At 38.8% G+C, this 17,436-nt stretch overlaps 1 protein-coding gene and 1 long non-coding RNA gene across 4 annotated transcripts in view; one reads left to right on the top strand and one right to left on the bottom strand.

Moving 5' to 3' along the window:
* The window catches only part of LOC113982705, a 72,279-nt gene that overhangs the window by 41,803 nt on the left and 13,040 nt on the right, over positions 1 to 17,436 (bottom strand). The window lies entirely within an intron of this gene.
* MRTFB (myocardin related transcription factor B) overlaps positions 1 to 17,436 on the top strand; it is a 71,823-nt gene that overhangs the window by 45,202 nt on the left and 9,185 nt on the right. For 2 of the 3 annotated variants that reach the window (XM_027711158.2, XM_027711161.2), the window contains 9 exons: positions 1,150 to 1,205; positions 1,749 to 1,824; positions 2,820 to 2,981; positions 3,545 to 3,729; positions 8,726 to 8,866; positions 9,901 to 10,148; positions 11,659 to 11,812; positions 13,670 to 14,695; positions 16,071 to 16,193. In XM_027711158.2, coding sequence (XP_027566959.1) covers positions 1,150 to 1,205; positions 1,749 to 1,824; positions 2,820 to 2,981; positions 3,545 to 3,729; positions 8,726 to 8,866; positions 9,901 to 10,148; positions 11,659 to 11,812; positions 13,670 to 14,695; positions 16,071 to 16,193 — 2,171 coding nt within the window. The remainder of the gene's footprint in view (positions 1 to 1,149; positions 1,206 to 1,748; positions 1,825 to 2,819; positions 2,982 to 3,544; positions 3,730 to 8,725; positions 8,867 to 9,900; positions 10,149 to 11,658; positions 11,813 to 13,669; positions 14,696 to 16,070; positions 16,194 to 17,436) is intronic. The other variant, XM_039390043.1, reaches the window with a different exon arrangement.

Here is a 17,436-nt window from a genome sequence, read left to right as displayed (position 1 = left end):
GAGGAAAACTCAAGGATTTGGAGACGTAGTCTGATTCTCCTTTTATTTTCTCTATTTAAATAATTATGACTAATTTACTGAATAAACTGAATTACATAATTGAGTGGACATTAGTAACAAAGCCAGCTTTAAAGAGTAGGATGGCAAGGGCTGCCAAACAAATTGAGGCATGCACAGAGAGCATCGAGAATCCGCAAGTGGACAGTGTGGAATGAGACTGGCCACAAGATAATAGGTCCAAATTGTCAAGAGATTCAACTGTGAAAAGTGATTTTAATCAAAAGCAAACAAAAACCTCAGCCATTGAAACATACCAAAATTATGGCAAGTGATTAAAAATAGCCCAGTGTGCACTGGTGAATTGTAGCTTGAAAGCACAGTGTCTTAAAGCAAATCTGTTCTTGAAGCTTTCTGGGTGTGCAGCAGACCTGAGACTGCTTTGCTAAAGCATCTTCACCCCCCAGGTCTGTAGTGCTGATTACCTTCAGGAACAGAACAATGTGTTTGCTTTTGAGTGAAACCTGGGGAAAAAACTTGTAAACCGTCAGAGAGTGTGAAAGGTTTTGTGCTGTGGTATCTCCTCTGCCAAAAGCATGGCAATTCAGATGGATTGTGCCTGCTGCTGTTTCACCCTTCCAGCAATTCAGTTGAGATGAAGCACTCTACAGTTTATGTTATTTCTAGCTGAAGAGTGATTTTTACTCTTTTGGGCTATTTAGCAGCTAACCATCGTTCTGTTTTCTAATCTGAACATTTAAGGTCTCTATATTTTTTTTTAAATCAGCACCAGTAGTTCCTAAGGGACAGTCCAGTTCTCTCTAATAACAGCAAGTGTGAGGTATGGTCAGACAGTAAATACAGTATTTATGAAACGGTATTTTGGCATTCTGAAGCTTACCTAATACAATTTCTACTGTGGAACTGTATTGGTAAACAAACACATAGTGACCAAGTGAACTGTTCCGTGGTAATATCTGTATTCTGTATAGGAGTATTGCTCTGAACCCAACTAACATGAATCAGATGTGAGCCTGGTCAGATGCAAACACGACTCCGAGGTGGTGGGAAACACCCATGCATATGTGCTGATTAGGATATTTCTTTTGGAAATCACTGCTGCCATTTTTAACTCTTACTCTCCCTTCACAGCTTTGAAAAGTCCAGCTGCATTCCATGAGCAGATCAAGAGCCTGGAGCGAGCCAGGGTAAACCACTTTGTGTAAACTTGTGATTAACATCTGGAAATGGATAGTCAGTTGTGTGTGATACTAAATTCTCTGAGTACATGGAAAATTAGCACTACAGTAATAACATGTGCTTTTATCTTGGAAGAATTCATTAGAATAAAATATGGGTGTCAAATCTGAGAGGAACTTTCCTAAGCCTTCACAGATCAGGGTGGGTGATGAACTTGTGGTCACAATGTAATGTTCCCCCCAGTTAAAGATGGGATACTTGGGTAAATTATGCTTGTGCAGTATTTCTGTAGCAAATCTGTGCTGTTGTGATTATATGGTGATATGGGATCAAATCCAGCAACATTCCCAACTTGTTTGGGGAAGATGGAAATTCATTAGCACTGCTTAACTGATAGGAAAACAAAAAAGCAAAACGAACCCCATATTCTGACAGTGGTGTCCACCCATCTGCATGAAAGAGCACAAGTCATTGACTGGAGATATGGGATTTATCAAACTTTGATTTTTCTAGTAAACAGTAGTTAATGCCATTTCCTCCTTTCTTCTAAGACTGAAAATTTCCTGAAGCACAAGATCCGCAGCCGGCCGGACCGCTCGGAGCTGGTCAGGATGCACATCCTGGAAGGTACGTCCAGCTCTGGGCCCCTGAGCTGCTGCACTCACTTGTGCACTCACTTGTCTGACTGAATTACACTTCAAAGGCAGTTATTTCTGAAGGTTTAGTTGCTCTATTTCTCTATGTCTACAGTGTATTTGTTTGCTATTGCATATTGCTCTTATTCTATAATGGTAATTATGCCATGGTCTGTATGGAATGCTTGTAGTGCTTCAGTTCTTACTCATGCCCTAAAATGATCTGACAGTCTTGTGCTTCCCCCTTTATAAAACCTTTAGAATATAAACATAATAATATAAAACCTATTGAACCTTTAATAAATGACTGTTACCCTGCTGTGTTAACTTTCCTTGTTGCTCAGTCATTGGAAACAAGTCTCTTTATGAATGGGGCTGCATTACTGTGTTTCCCCATAACCAAATATAGAGATTACCAAATAACCATAAGTGAATTTAATAGCCATTATTTTTCAAAACATGCATTTGAATGTTAAATCCTAGTAGGAGCTTCTACATTGATAGATCACATTCATATTGACAATCTCCATAATTTCATTGAAAAGTAGTTTTGAAGACTCAAATTTGTGCTAGAAGCTGTTTTTAAAGGTAAACTTTTAAAGAAATTTGTGAAGAGAGAATCCAAAAATCAATGGATTACTTAAATTTTACCACAACTCCTACTGGTAAACCATTAGAGCAGCAAATGTTCCAGATTATAACAGGCACTTTATATTCTCTGCTTTGTTGTTGGACATTATACAGATGTTTACCAAAGGTATTACTGCTGTTAAGAAGAGATTACATTTCTAGAAAAACACAATCATGGGGATAAACAACATCTACTCATATAATCTTACTTTTGCTTACTGATTTGAGAATTTTCAGAATACTAATGGGTTGGTTTTGATAAAAGTGGAATGGCTGTTGCAAAGGCAAGAGGGTGCTGTTTGTCATGGAAGTGGGGAAGGGTTGGCCCAGGATATTCAATGCCGCGTGTCCTTGCAGAGACGGTTGCAGAGCCTTCTCTCCAGGCCACTCAGATGAAGCTGAAGAGAGCTCGCCTGGCAGATGATCTCAATGAGAAGATTGCTCAGAGACCTGGCCCTATGGAACTGGTAGAAAAAAATATTCTTCCTGTAGACTCCAGTGTTAAAGAAGCTATTATAGGCAAGTAGAAATCCCACAGCTTCTGTTCCTTATCCCCAGGGTATTGTGGAAAATAATCATTTAACTCCTGAGGGCAAAGTTTGCTAGAAGGAAGCATATGCTAAGTTTGTTACTATTTATTCTCTCAGCTTCTGAGTCCTAAACTCTGTCATCATTTAATTAAAGTCATCCTATTTTTATTGGAAACTTGTAAGTTATACATATATAGCTGGAGTATAGTACTGTCTTGGAAAAGAACTGATTTAGTACAAAGCAATGGCAGAGCTGTGGCCAATGCTCAGTGTGTTGGAGGTGTCTGTGTGCACTCCACATGTGCTGAACATTCCTTTTAATCTCTTACTAAAACCACTTCTGCTAAACGCTTGGTTTTATCCATTCCTTGCATATGATTTAATATGGCTGTCATTGTATTAAAAACACAGTAAATACATAGGCACCATATGTTTAGGCTGCTCAAAACTGATCATTTTCCAGCAATTGGCTAATTCTCCTATGAGTGTCTAAATTTAATTTGTACAACCAAAAAAAAATGTGTTTCGTTTGTTTCTTTGTAAACATTGTAGCAGTTGGACAAGAGAATTATCCTCAAGCTTTGGATGATTTTTCATTTGATGAAGACAGCAGCGATGCTTTATCACCAGATCAGCCAGCCAGCCAAGAATCCCAGGGTTCAGCAGCTTCCCCTGGTGAGCCAAAAACCAGTGACTCACCATCACCTATAACCCCAAATGCTGCTACATCAACACAGGTACAGCTTTTAAATGTTTAAATCTTCACAGTGTGTTTTTGATCTGGAGCTACAGAAATGGGGCATGGTTTCACATGGAATGAATCCATGTGCTGCTGCAGAGGGGGGCCTGGCACTCCCTTTTCTGTTTGGGAGTGCACAGACTGGAGCCCTGGCTTAGCTGCTGGCAGAGATGAAATTCCCATAGCCTGTAGTGAAGCCATAAATTCCCTGAAATTCATTATGACCCATAGAAGATCTGCAGCTTTCCCAGAAGTTGTTTGAAAGGTCATGGCCATGGTTTACTTCAGCTGTTATTGATTACTTAATGTCTGTCTTCATTCTGAGCAAGGTCTTGAACTCATTAGAATTAAACTGAGCTGAAACAACACTTGACGTCAGTTCCATTATCTTCAGAAAAGTCCATAAAAAAAGGTTTCCCACAGAATCTAAATATTCTTTCTTATAGTTTTTAAAAAGTGCCTAAGGAATTTTCTATATAAGAAATGAAAGTGAGATTTATGTTGATTGTTCTATGAGGTTTTTAGTATTCTCTCGAGTTACTTAGAAAGAAAGGAAAATAACTGTGTCATGGCAGATAAAATGTTGTCTTTATAGTAGATTTAAATGTGTGAAGATTTAAAGAGCAATGAATTTGAATGAAAACAACTGTTTTCACAAAAAAATGTGAAAGAGAACTCTTCTTCGAACAGTTTAATTTTCATGATTTTAAATGGACAGTAACATCACCTACCCTGTCTTTAAATACATTATAAAAGTGCTGATGTAAAATAATTTGTAAAAACAGTAATTAAACATCAGGTGCTACAAATTAATTTCTTTTATCTTCTGTGAGCTACTGAAAGCACAGGTTTATATGCACAAGCATAGTTACCTGGATGCTTTCTAGAGTATCTTGTACAGTGCTTGCTTCTCAGGTGTTTATCTTCACCTTGGAGTTAATCAGTAAGTTTATTCATTAATGAGAGACCCTGTTTATTTAAAGGTTACTATATTTACCTTAAATAATTATTCATGATGTTTTCTGTCATACCTCAGCTAGTCATTTTAAACTCACTAAGAGCAGTTAAGAGGAGAAGGCTTTGCTTTTAACTAAATTTCTGCAGCTGGGCAAGTCCTGACCCTGAGCTCCTGTTTCTCTCAGGCAGCCCGTTTTCCTGATGTACATAAACAAAAGCAGCTGTATTATCACAGAAAAATAACTTATGTTTCAGATTGATGCATTTTACCATACCATTCAAGTTTATACTTCAGTAAATATTTTAGTAGAAAGACTTGTTTTTTCGTCATAGCATTATATATTCGAAGTGACTTACAAATTATGTCAGTGTAATAATATTGCACTCAGCTTTGTGTACTTGGTACTCTGAAGACCATATTGTCTTGGATGACCATGGACACTTGGCAACTGAGTAGTTCAGGGTCTGGAATTGCTCTCCTTGGTTTTCTGATTACCACAGTAGATAGAAAAAGTATCGCAAAGTTCTCGTTCAAAACCAGTGCTGGACACAAAGTATGGCACTTCCATTTTATTTGGGTTTCATGTTGAGAGAATATAATTTGTGTTGAATAAATTGAAAACAAACCACATGAAATTAGATTCCTAAGTAATGAGTTAGGCTCCTAATGGAGAGTTAAATAAAAACACTCGAAATAATACCAGCCAAAAGCTTTTCAAGTAGGAAGCATAAGAGAGATACGTGATTACAGAAACAAAGTAACAGAGCACTTGATTGTGATTGAAAAAGCACTTCAGATAGAACTTCAGTCCTTTGCTTATGGATTTCATAAGGTATTACAGCCACTTCTGTGAGAAGAGCAACATGAGAAGTTGCTCTTTTGCAGAATAAAACAGATGCTTACCTTGTTGTTCCCTCTGAAATAAAGAACAACAGCCCAGCATGTCTCTACAGGAGATGTGCCTGCGAATTGCTCCTTTATTCTTTTAACTTCCTCTGATGAATTTTAAATTTTATTACAATAAAAATAAAAAAAAGCATGTTTTGAAAGCAGTGGAGTGTAGCCACAGTTCTTTGCAAGGCTTCCTCCTCTGCACATTTCCAGACCTCAGAGGATGCAACATAACTTTGAGAACTTCAGCTCTTGTTGACTGGTGACCTAAAACTTGCTTTAACCCACTGTATTTGCATCTGGGAAGGATTAGGCATTTTAATCACACTCTAAACAGACCAAATTGTGGTGCTCACAATTCACAAGACATTAAACAGTTCTCTTCAAAACAACTGAAGTATTTTGCTTGATGGCACAGAATATAATAACTGTTTTCTTAATACAGCTTGTTGACCTGCTAGATGCTTGTTTGCATCCAGCAGAAAAGGTGCAGAAATCATATTATCTGAAAAGAGGGATCTATTCAAATGAAATAATTGTTAGTTTATGCAGTAATCAAGTTAAGAAGTCAAGACCTGTTAAATTCAGTTTTTTGAATTTGAAGACATGTAAAGTAAATTATATGCATGGTTCATTACTTCATCTCACACTTGCAGGTAAAATTGGAAAGTCTGTAAAAAGCTTTGTGTTTCATGTAGCCATTAATCCTTCATAGGATTAAAACTAATGTAAGGATAAAAGTAAATTACTTTGGCAAGAGGAGAATGTTTAACGCCACTGTTTTCACACAAAGTGAATTAAAGAGGTGATTTGTTTTTTTGGTAGTGGATGGTTTTATTGTTGTGGTTTTGGTTTTGTTTGGTTGGGTTTTTCTAATTTACTAACTTTTCCAGTTTTAAGAGTTTTGTTGTGCTGTCATCATGGATTTGTTTTCATAGCCCATAAAGAGTAGCTCAATATGTTTGAAGTCAAGTTATTCATTTGGCTTCAAGAAAGATCAGAATGATGAATAGTAAAAGATTATGTAATGAATAAGCTGAAGTAGCAAACATTTAAAATGCCTTTTAATTGGGACTTCATGAAAAGAAAATTGAAGAAATAGAAAATCACGAGGTCATTAGAATTCCTCTGTGCTTTATGGTAATATGGTACATGACACTTTGATTCAAAGACAAACCAAGTGCTTTTTAAAACTGTACTGCTGTAACTAGAATATACCTTTTAAACTTGATAGCAACAGGAGTGCAGGATGTTGGAATACAGCATCCAGAACCCTTTTTCAAAGGCTAAGTCCCTCTGACATCCCCTGGCAATTCTTGTGCAAGTCCAGCAAATAACAGACACTGTGTAGATACCAGATGCTTTCCAGAGCAAACACTTCCAAACTTGGAGATAACAATAGAGACATTTGTATCCTTAGCCCACCACCATAGACTGACACAACCCCAAGACAGGCACGTGCACACTGTTTCAGTGACAGGGCACATTAAATCTTTAAGTCCTTTGTGGTACAATCTCATGGAAGAATAATAGAGTGTGGGAAGAAATGAACTTAATTAGAATTAATTTCGAAGGGATGTTTACTGATAGGAATATACAGAAAAAAGAAGAGGCTTTTATAAAAGGAACATTGTACCAGGTGATCTAACTACTTTCTTAAAACAATGGAAATGCAACTGATCTCATCTGTCTGGATTTAATACTGTATGATATTAAGCACTAGCAAAACTGAAAATGGAGATTACCAGAACTGAGACACAAAGGGAATTTTTGGGTTGAAAGGAAATTGGTAATAGTGTCTATGGGAGTTGATTTGGGGACATTCTGGTTTCATGTTACCATTAACACCCTTGACGTAAGAATGGGTCACCTAACAAAGGTAGGAAGCATAGTCAGCACACAGTTGGATTGTTATTCTGCACAAAGAGCTGGCTGATGTGGCTTTTAGGAGAGAAATGGAATTGCAATAGAATGGAATAGTTCTTAAAAAGAAAAATACGCAAAGCCTCTCCTTCCAATGACAGACTCCAGAGAAAACCGGGGCAGAAGGCAGTTTGGGGGCAGTGTTTGGTAGTGACTGTGAGCTGCTGGGGACTTTAAAATCACAAGTGTGTCAGAAGAGATAATTCCAGTAGAAGTGTTAATGCCACTGTAAGGATCCAGTGAGACCCTACATGGAATATCCTGTACATTTCCAGTTACTTATGTCCAGGAAAGACTAAGGAAAACTAACACAGTCATCTGTAACAGGTAAGGATGATCAGGGAATGAAAAATGTCTTTGTGAGAAAAGAATAAAAATTCATTCATATGTCTAGGATCACAAGGGCTGAGATCTGTTTATGTACAGAGTCTATATCCCATCAGAGGGATATTCACCACAGAAGGAAATTTTAAGGTTTTAAATCAGAAAACAATTTCAGTCCAATAAAAATTGATATGACAAATTTAAGCTGAGCAAAGTTTGATTTTAATGTAGGAAAACTCTGGGGAGTTTTCTGGTAGGTATAGTGGTGCCAGGAAAAAAATAATAATGAAGTTCTAAGCCTATATGAAATTATAGTAAGTTTATGGAAGAAATTACACACATCTGTAACATCAAGAGAACCAACTCCTGGGTTGTACCTGCACAGTATCTTACACTTGTGCTGGCAGTCAGGTACAGAAATGTATATATTGAAAATATATAGGAATCAGTGTCTTCAAAATATACCTGCTGTGCTGCTGCTGAAACAAGAAGTTTGTTTGCCTGTGTTGATGTCTGACCTTCATGAAAGCGATGCTTATCTGGCAGTACTTGTCTGGGTGCTAAGATCCTCCTTGTGTACACAAGATTCTGACTTCATAGGCAGAAAAAATACTGAAAGCCTCAAAGTTATAGTGTTAAAGCACTGTTTCCTTAGCAAACTAAGGAGTCAAGGTAAGAAACTGGTTTATTTGCTATGTTTGAAGTATGCCAAAATGTGCTTCATAGAATACTTGTAGGCATGTACATGAAAGAGTTCCGTTTTCACCATTCCTTCCGAAAATATTTTGTGAATTTACCATGATAGTAAATTGTCTTAACCTTTTCACCTTTTTTTCAGTTACTCAGGTGGTGGATGTTTTTAATGTTTCTCTTTTTCCTTATATTTTTTTAATACTAGTATCCACCTTTAACCTCTCCAGTTCCTGAATTTCTCAAAACTCCCTCAACAATCGAACAGCACGTCACACGTTCCACTGCTGCCACCACCCTGACCACAAACACTGTCTCTGCAGCAAAGCCTGGGCCAACCTTAGTGAAGGTGGGTACTGTACCCTTGGCATCTGAGGGCAGCATTCATTATCTGTGTCCTTTTCCAGTGCTGTGTTTAATGGAAAAGTCCATGAGTAACGTTAGAGTGCCTGTAGCTAACAGTTAACTTCTGCCAGTGGTCAGGGGACACACGGGGTTGGTGACTCAAAGCTTTTGTGTGCTAAGGTCAAGTAACACTTGTAGGGACCAGCTCATTACTCCAAGAGGTCCTTACAGTACAGCTGGCAGATGTTTTCATGCAGAATTATGCATTACATTGCTTATGGAAGCAATTTTTAAGGAATAAGGACAGTACCGACTTTCAGCTTCCTATTGGTGAAATGAATCTCTTCTAACCTAGTTCTGTATGGAGAATAATTTAATAGGATCTTGCATTCATAGTCTGCCTGTAACCAAACTGGTGAAAAGCATTGCCCCCTTTCCAAAACTATTTTCTTAGCTGATTTAATGTATAAGCAGAAGGCATGAGAGAAGTGACTGTATCCTTCTATTTTAATATCTGAAGAACATACTCAGTTCTCTTTCTGCACTGACCTGGCCAGCAGCACGGAAAACCATTTCAAATACAGTTAGGGGGTTGTGTTCAAGATGTCTGTAATGTTTCATTTCAGTAACTTTGCTATCTTCAGCTGTGTAATGCATATATGTATGTAGACTTCTACTAACTACCTGAAATGAGCTCAGTTCATTTACCAGGATGACCTCTAGTTGTGAATTTCTAGTATAAATGTGGCTATATCCTTTGAAATCACTGCACTCGTAGCAGCTTACTTAATGCAGGACCCTAATGACAAATTCAGATATCCCCCAAAACAGGCTGTGTGTGTAATAAATGTGCATGGATCAACACAGCATTTCTGTTTGGGAGATGGGAGATGGTTCTTCTGGGGAGGTTTGCAGGGATAATTGTGTTCAGCAGCTCTTTGCAGTGAATGTGCTCAGCATGCCTTATCTCTGCACCAGGTATAACTGCTTTAAATGACATCTGTTGTAGCTCTTTCAATCTTTTCCATCCGTAAACAGCAAAGCCACCCAAAGAACCCAAATGATAAGCATCGGAGCAAGAAATGTAAAGAACCCAAGCCAAGGGTGAAAAAATTGAAGTATCATCAATATATTCCACCTGATCAGAAAGGTGAGAAAAATGAGCCACAGATGGACTCCAACTATGCTCGTCTGCTACAACAGCAGCAACTGTTTTTGCAGCTGCAGATCCTGAGCCAACAGCAACAACACTACAACTACCAGACAATTCTGCCTGCACCACTGAAGTATGTGAAGCATTGTTTGTGTCCTTTACAGAAAAGACATTTACATCAGTTATAGGCTTAGTGCTTTACAAGGAAATGTGGTTTGCAATTGTTGAGATCGTTGGAACCCAAGAAAACTGAAATGGCATTGTGCATCACTGGGGGTATTATTTGCCTCATTTAACAAGGTGATGAGGTGGTTCTCTTGTTAAAATACTCCTGAAGTCTGATAAGCCTTGAAGTGGTCCTAGTTTTTTTTGTGTTTCATGGAAACAGAACCTCTTACCTGTCAGATGCATTTTTTCTGACAAGATGAATATTTGAAACTCATAAGTTTTGACACCATTGTCATTCGAATATGTCGTAGGTAGGCAGAGCAGAGGAGAAGGTTACAGTGTGTGTTTTACAATGACACATACTATTATTGTGGCTTTATTTTCTTTTGACATCAGTTTCACAAAACACATTCTTGCAGTTTACAATAAGACATAACAGTCATTTTAAATTAGATAAGATCTGTATATTGTTTATAGCCTCATCTGTAATGCTTATATGATTCCTCATCAGTGTTGATCTTTAGCACTGAACAGTGAGAAGTATACTTGCTGATTTATAGGCAGAAGCAGTCAGAAAAATAAATGTTTAAAGAGCTGCCAGCACCCCATAGCAGAATGAGAAGCTGACTATCTGCAGTTTCATTCTCATCATCTAAGACCAGTCATTTCCTAGAAGTGCTTAAAGTGTAACATGCCACAGTCACACAACCCCAAATTAAACGACTTTCAACTGTTTTTTAAATGAGTTTTCACTCAGTTATTTTTCCTCAGCAAGTGAGGCTAGGAAAGTTAAAGCTGCCATCTGTGGTTGTATTTATAATTACCATGTATCCTAACATTTGGCCTAGTGGTGTTTCTGCCTGCTTACCCACGCTTCTTATGTTCCATTTACTGACATTTCAGAAACATTTCTGCAGAAATCAGCTGAACCAAATAAAAGAGCTGACTTATGGTACCCAGTGTAAATGATGGCATTTTTAATTTTTTTTACCATTACTTTGAGATCCTTGTACGAGATTCTTTTGAGTACAGCTGGTAACAATACATCTTCAAAGTAAACTGCCTTACTGTGTATGAATGTTGGACATGTATGTAGGGTTGATACACAGAGTTCAGTATTGTGAGTTTTTTTTATTGGTGCCAAACTAAAAACTTAGTAATTGTCCTAGCTGATGATTAATTTGTATAACTTGAGTTTGCAGTCCACAGTATCCTTCAGGGATACTATGACAACAATCAAAACTATGAAGCATAAATTAGTACACTTCACAGAAAATAAAATATCAACATACTACTCTCTGTTATGTTTTCATGTCTGTTTTGTCTTACATTTAATGGTAATGTCTTACGTTAAATATGTATTTGTAAAAAAAGTTAATTTGACCATTAGCTTGATAGACATTAGACTGAGAATTTCTTGGTTGCAAACATAATATAGTTAGCACTGACATTATTGCCCCTCTTATTACTCGAAGGCCACTGAATGACAAACAGAGTAACAATGGGAACACGCCACTGAACACTCTGAACAACAGCACCCCCACGTCAGCTGCCAGCTCCCCCAGGCAGAACAGCAGCGTTCCCAGCAGGAAACCTGGGCCTCTGCCTTCCAGCCTGGACGACTTGAAGGTAAAAGATCAGAGGGATCCATCCATTCCTGTGCATTACTGTAGGGCATTACTTGCAAACTGGGACTGTCAAGAATGTGCTCAGTTGTTGTTACCAATGAAAACTGTGCTTTCCTCCTAACTGTTTAGAATAAGTGTCAGGTTTTTCATACACAGCTCTTCTGAACTTAAAATATTTAATAGAGCTTCCTCACATGCATATGTTCTAGAAATGACATTTCTTTCCCAAAGAATTAGAAGAGGAAGGATTTCAGACACATTGTATAGGTACCTCATTTTGATCCCTTGGGTAAACTATAAGGTTCACTTCATGTGACATTTTAGCCCAGGCAGATTTAAACACTGGAGCAATAGTTTCCTCATGACAATTTCAGTGTATCAATACAGAGGTTTAGTTAAGCAGTATAAATTAAAATTGCCCTAATAAAAACGTGTTCAGAGAGGTCAGTGCTATAAAGCCAACACAGAAATAACACCAGTAAAAGAGAATAGAAGAGATCTTCTTACCAGAGTTCAACACATCATCTGAAAATGAACACTGAATTTTGTAGAAGTTTCTTGAAGTTATAAATAACTGTTTAAACTGCTCTATGAAGGCATTGCATAGGATTTTGTTCCTTCAGAAATACTTTAACAGGAAATCATACTGTGAGGGACATAATGAAAACAAACCTGAAGCAGCTTGTGGGAGTTTAAAGATTCAGATCTTTGAACAGCACAGACAGGCCAAGCCTGAGCAGCGGGGTAGGGACATCTAGTGGGCACTTCATTCCTTCCTCCCTACCAAGGGCTGGCTTTGTGAGGGATGGGAATGAGCATTGTTTTAGTTTTGAAGGGACAAAAACCAGAAGTTTTGGAAGATCATGTGGTGGTGGTTTTACCACGGAATGAGCGAAGTCAGTTGTGATTAAGAGTTCAGAAATGAATTGCTGGAAAACAGAAAACTTAGAGCAGACTGGGGGAAACAGCTGATAGTCATTGCTAGGTAGAGAGTTACTTCACAGAAAACTGCTGTGGGTTTTAGAGATGTAAAATGTATTGCTGTGATTTTTCATCATTTCCAAATCACAAGGACCTCCAGTTTAAATTCTAGACTGGCTAAGGACTGAAATATTCCTGAGGTTCTTTTATTCTATTAGAGGTAGCTCTAAGACACATATAGCCCAACTCTGCAGTTAGCTGTGTTGTATGTTCATCATAAACAGAAGCCAGTCATTGTGACTGTTCTTTTTTAATTGATATTTTGAAGCACATAATTAATTTACACTCAACACATTTGCACTTTGCTTTTTCTGAAAGCTTACTGGAAAACAGAACATTTTTCTATCAGAAATTAATTTTGACTCCTTATACTGTTTGTAAAAGAAACCCAGATGGCACATAGCTGTAGCTGCTTGGTTGCTAATTAGCAGGAGAGCCTTTTGTGTTTGATGGGTCTATTGAATCATCCAACTGACCTGATAAAGTTTCTCAGAAACAGATCTGTGTCTTGGTGGTGTAGCAAAGGGGTTCAGTGCTTTTATCAGCAGCACTGCTGCCATCATCTACAGGTTTGCTTCTCAAGTTTTTAGCTCAGAACTGGAGCTTTTTGTGCATTTTTCCATTTTGAACATTTGTTAAAAATCATCATAAGTTTGCTACTGCTCTTTGTACAACTGAACACTACTAAGATTTTGGCCACTTAAACAGTGAAGTAGGTAGCAGGTCACGGAAATGTGGTCATGGATCATGCATGCTGCCAGAACCCAGAGGTGGAATAACTAGCAAAAAATGATTTTTCTTATTGAGATGTAATAAAGTAGAATGTGTATCAGCATGTTTAAATCTTTTTTTATTTTCATGCTTTATTTTATTTCAGGTAGCAGAACTTAAAATGGAGTTGAAATTGAGGGGATTACCAGTGTCTGGAACAAAAACAGATCTCATTGAGCGTCTGAAAAGCTACCAAGATCTCAACAACAACGGGGTTGCTACAAGTACCTCTGTGACAGTAACCACTTCTGCTGGGGCCACAGGTAACACTGGGGAAGTGACTGTGGCATTTCCTGTTGCAACACTAAATAAACCAGTGGCTAATACGATATCCAGCTTCCCTGCAGAAAAAACATCTACTGGACCTGGCAGCAAAATAGTAAATACTGAAAACATCAGCTCTCCTTTGCCTATATCCCCCTCTCCCTCAGAGCAGTCGAGTCTAAGCACAGATGACACGAGTATGGCCGATACTTTCACAGAAATGATGACCATGATGTCGCCGTCACAGTTCTTGAGCACGTCCCCCCTCAGAGCAAACGTGACCGATGACAGCCAGAGCCGCGGCAGCGGCACCATCTCAGCCATAGAGCTGGATGTGGCAGAAAAGGACCGCAAGCTCCAAGAGAAGGAGAAGCAGATTGAAGAGCTCAAAAGGAAACTGGAACAAGAGCAAAAACTTGTGGAAGTATTGAAAATGCAACTTGAGGTTGAAAAACGGGGACAACAGCAACAGTCTCAGACATGTGGGAATTCAGCTGCTTTGGAACAGAAGCAGTTCAGTGCTGCTGTCAAAGATGAAACTGCTCCTGCTGACTGCTCGAGTACCAGTCCATCCATACCTGTGGCCAGCCATTCCTTAGGACAGTCAGTGTACACTAGTGGCCAGAATCCAGTTGCCAAAAAGGCAGTTGTTATCAAGCAGGAGATACCCGTGGCCAAAGCTGAACCTCAGAATGCCATTTCTCAATTTTATGTTAATCCACAGAGGCAGCCTCAAACTGCAGTTGTTGCCCAACCTCAAGCTTTATTAACTACCCAAGGAACTGCACAGCTGCTCCTTCCACTGTCTATCCAGGGACCGAATTCTGCCACTGCAGTGCAGCTACCAGTTGGAAACATCAAGTTGCAGGTAAGGGGGTTTCTGTTTTTCATCATGTAAACTGCATGGCACTAGTTTGTAATTTAGTATAAGTAGGTAAATGTACTGCTTGTAAGATTAACTTAAAAATCAGGCTTAGCCTGTTTCTGCTTGAGAGAAGAGAGTAGAAAAATTTAAGTGCCACTCTCCTCATATCTGCTTCTGGTACTTGCTTTCTTTCCAACTTTTGTTCCCAGATACTCTTTCCTGAAAAGCAATTGTCTTACCAGGTAATGCCTCCATGCACAATTTGCTTTATATCAGCATATCCCAGCACTTTTTTACCTCCATATTGTAATAGAGAGTTACGATCCCAGTACTTTATTTTGAGGTATACCTGTTTGCAGAACATGTGTGAACTTCCTTCTGTGACGATGGCTCATTTTATTTAACGTGTGAATGCCAGGCTGTAGAACTCCCATGGACTTATAAAAAGAAACCATGGTTACACAAATATTATTTCTAGGCTGATTATAGGTAGTATCACAGTGAATAAATACAGCATAAACCAAGACAGGTTAAAAATGCGGAGGTATAAAAGTAATCTGACCAAGCTGAAACAGTGTAAGCTGTTGGTCTAAGGTAGAAGTAAGCAGATACTTCCCAGTGGCTCTGTTGGGACATAACTGGATAAAATCCCCTGCCGCTCACCTGGCTACTTTGCCAGCAGAGTATTCTTTCAGCTCCAGGTGTCCCTGGCTGTTGTGCACACTGTGGGCTGAGACCTGATGCAGCACGTGCACCATTGTATTCAGCAATCCTCCTGGGGGATGGAAAATTCTGCTGGGGATGGGCCCCACAGTCCACAGTGCAAGATCTACACACCCAGATCTCCATCTGAATTGTTCTAAAATCCTGGTAGAATTCTGTAAGAACATTAAGCAGCTTGTTCTGGTATTTTACTTTACTGATATTCCAGAAGGTTTTCCACTACCAGCTGAATTTGTCTTTTGTGAGGCTAGACACACTTCTTGCCTTTCACTGCCTATTAAAAATTACTATGATCATCTTAAAAACAACCTTTTTCTTGCATCATCAGTTTTGTCTTCTGGTTACTCAAACGCAGCTCTTATACTTTCTTACTGATCTGTGCCCTCTCTGTCCCTTGTTTTCATTGCTATCCCACTGGACTCTCCAGTTTGTCTTTATCTTTCTTAAACTCTCTTGGCAAAATAAACATCACCTTTTGGCTGGAAACCCACCAGTACCAAACACAGTAACTGTTGTGTTTCCTGTGCACAGTTCAGGCTCATCCTTCCCAGAATACAGGCTATTGCTATTCTGCATAATTAATGCAATAGACTTTTACATGATGTAAATTACTGTGAGATACAAATAATGCAAATATTTTATCTTCATCCTTTAGGCTCAATCACAAGCTGGAATACAGACCCCATCACAAATACCAGCACCTCAGATGCACACTCCACAGTCAAACCAAAACCCCAGCACGCAGCACGCACTCGGTCAGACCCAGCAAGTCAGAAAGGTTTGTGGATGGCAGTAAGCATTAAGATAAATAGTTGTGTAATCTAATTCCAGGCACTGCTTTTAGAATCTTTTATGTGTCATCTGTGCTATATATAAATGAGCAAGTCACCTAACACCTGTACCACGTTTTTGTGTGTGATACAATGGGCTTCTAACTTCTCTTTCCAAAAATTTTTTTAGGACTCTGTTTTTCATTTGAAAATAAATACATAAGTCTAAAGACTTTTTGTCTTAATGGCACTCTTAGGGCATGGCTCTTACTATGTCCTTCCTCATGCTTAATACCAGTGGAGTACCAGGTATTCCAGTCAGTTCCTCTTATTTGCCATTGGCTCAAAATAGAAGTCTTACAGGCAGTTCTCAAGAGAAAACTTTTACCTGTGGCTTCAGAGATTTATTATTTTATAGAAGTTCCTTTTAGTTTTCTTACTTTCCTTGTTGATTTCATCCTTACTTATGAAGAAAACTATGGACTCAGATACTGAGGATGGCAGTTCCAGTGAGCCAAAACTCCACCATACCTCTTCCTGAGGAATGCAGGGAATTTAGAGAGAGATCCTCCTCTTCCTCTCTACCCAAAACAATGAGCTCTGTAATGTCCCATTCCAACAGATGTTCATCAGCACTGGATGTACAGTTGTGAGTACCAATCCAGTCATGTTCATATGGTAACTGATAGCAACCCCTCAGCACCAGTCACCACAAAAGAAAAGGTTTTCTCCTCCTCTGAGCCTCTTCAGGCTGACCTCTATGATTAGGAACTTGGAGATTAGATTTGGACCTTTATTGTTTCCTTATCAGTGCCATTGATTATAGGGCTCATATTACTTAGGACAAGGAGGATTTTCAGCCTGCCTCGAGGAATAATTGAAATTCAAGATGAAGAGGGTAATTGCTACAGTATGTTGTGCAACTGTTACAAAATATCTCAGCCTTCCAAGTTTATATTCCGGTGCCTCACGAATCCCATGTTCTGCTGTGATTTGGGGATTGTACCTGTGCAGTGTCACCTAATCTGCTTCTGCTCGGGCTCTAGTTCCAGATAAGAATTGATCTTAGAAGGTGAATGATTGTGCCTTGCCATTCCCTGGAGAGCTGGCTAGCAAAGGGGAACACCACTCCGTGGGCATCAGTACCCTTCAGACAGCTTGTTCAATCCATTTGGCACAAACCAATTGTTCTGTCTTAAAAGTGGCACCATAGGACAGGTGTGGATACATGTACCAGTTTGTATCGGGCTA

The sequence above is a fragment of the Pipra filicauda genome, unplaced genomic scaffold, assembly GCF_003945595.2.
Source record: "Pipra filicauda isolate LSUMZ 115617 unplaced genomic scaffold, ASM394559v2 scaffold127_size2900866_pilon, whole genome shotgun sequence".
NCBI classification, from domain to species: Eukaryota; Metazoa; Chordata; class Aves; order Passeriformes; family Pipridae; genus Pipra; species Pipra filicauda.
The sequence above is the reverse complement of the archived record's forward strand: the minus strand, read 5'-3'. Positions and strand labels throughout refer to the sequence as shown.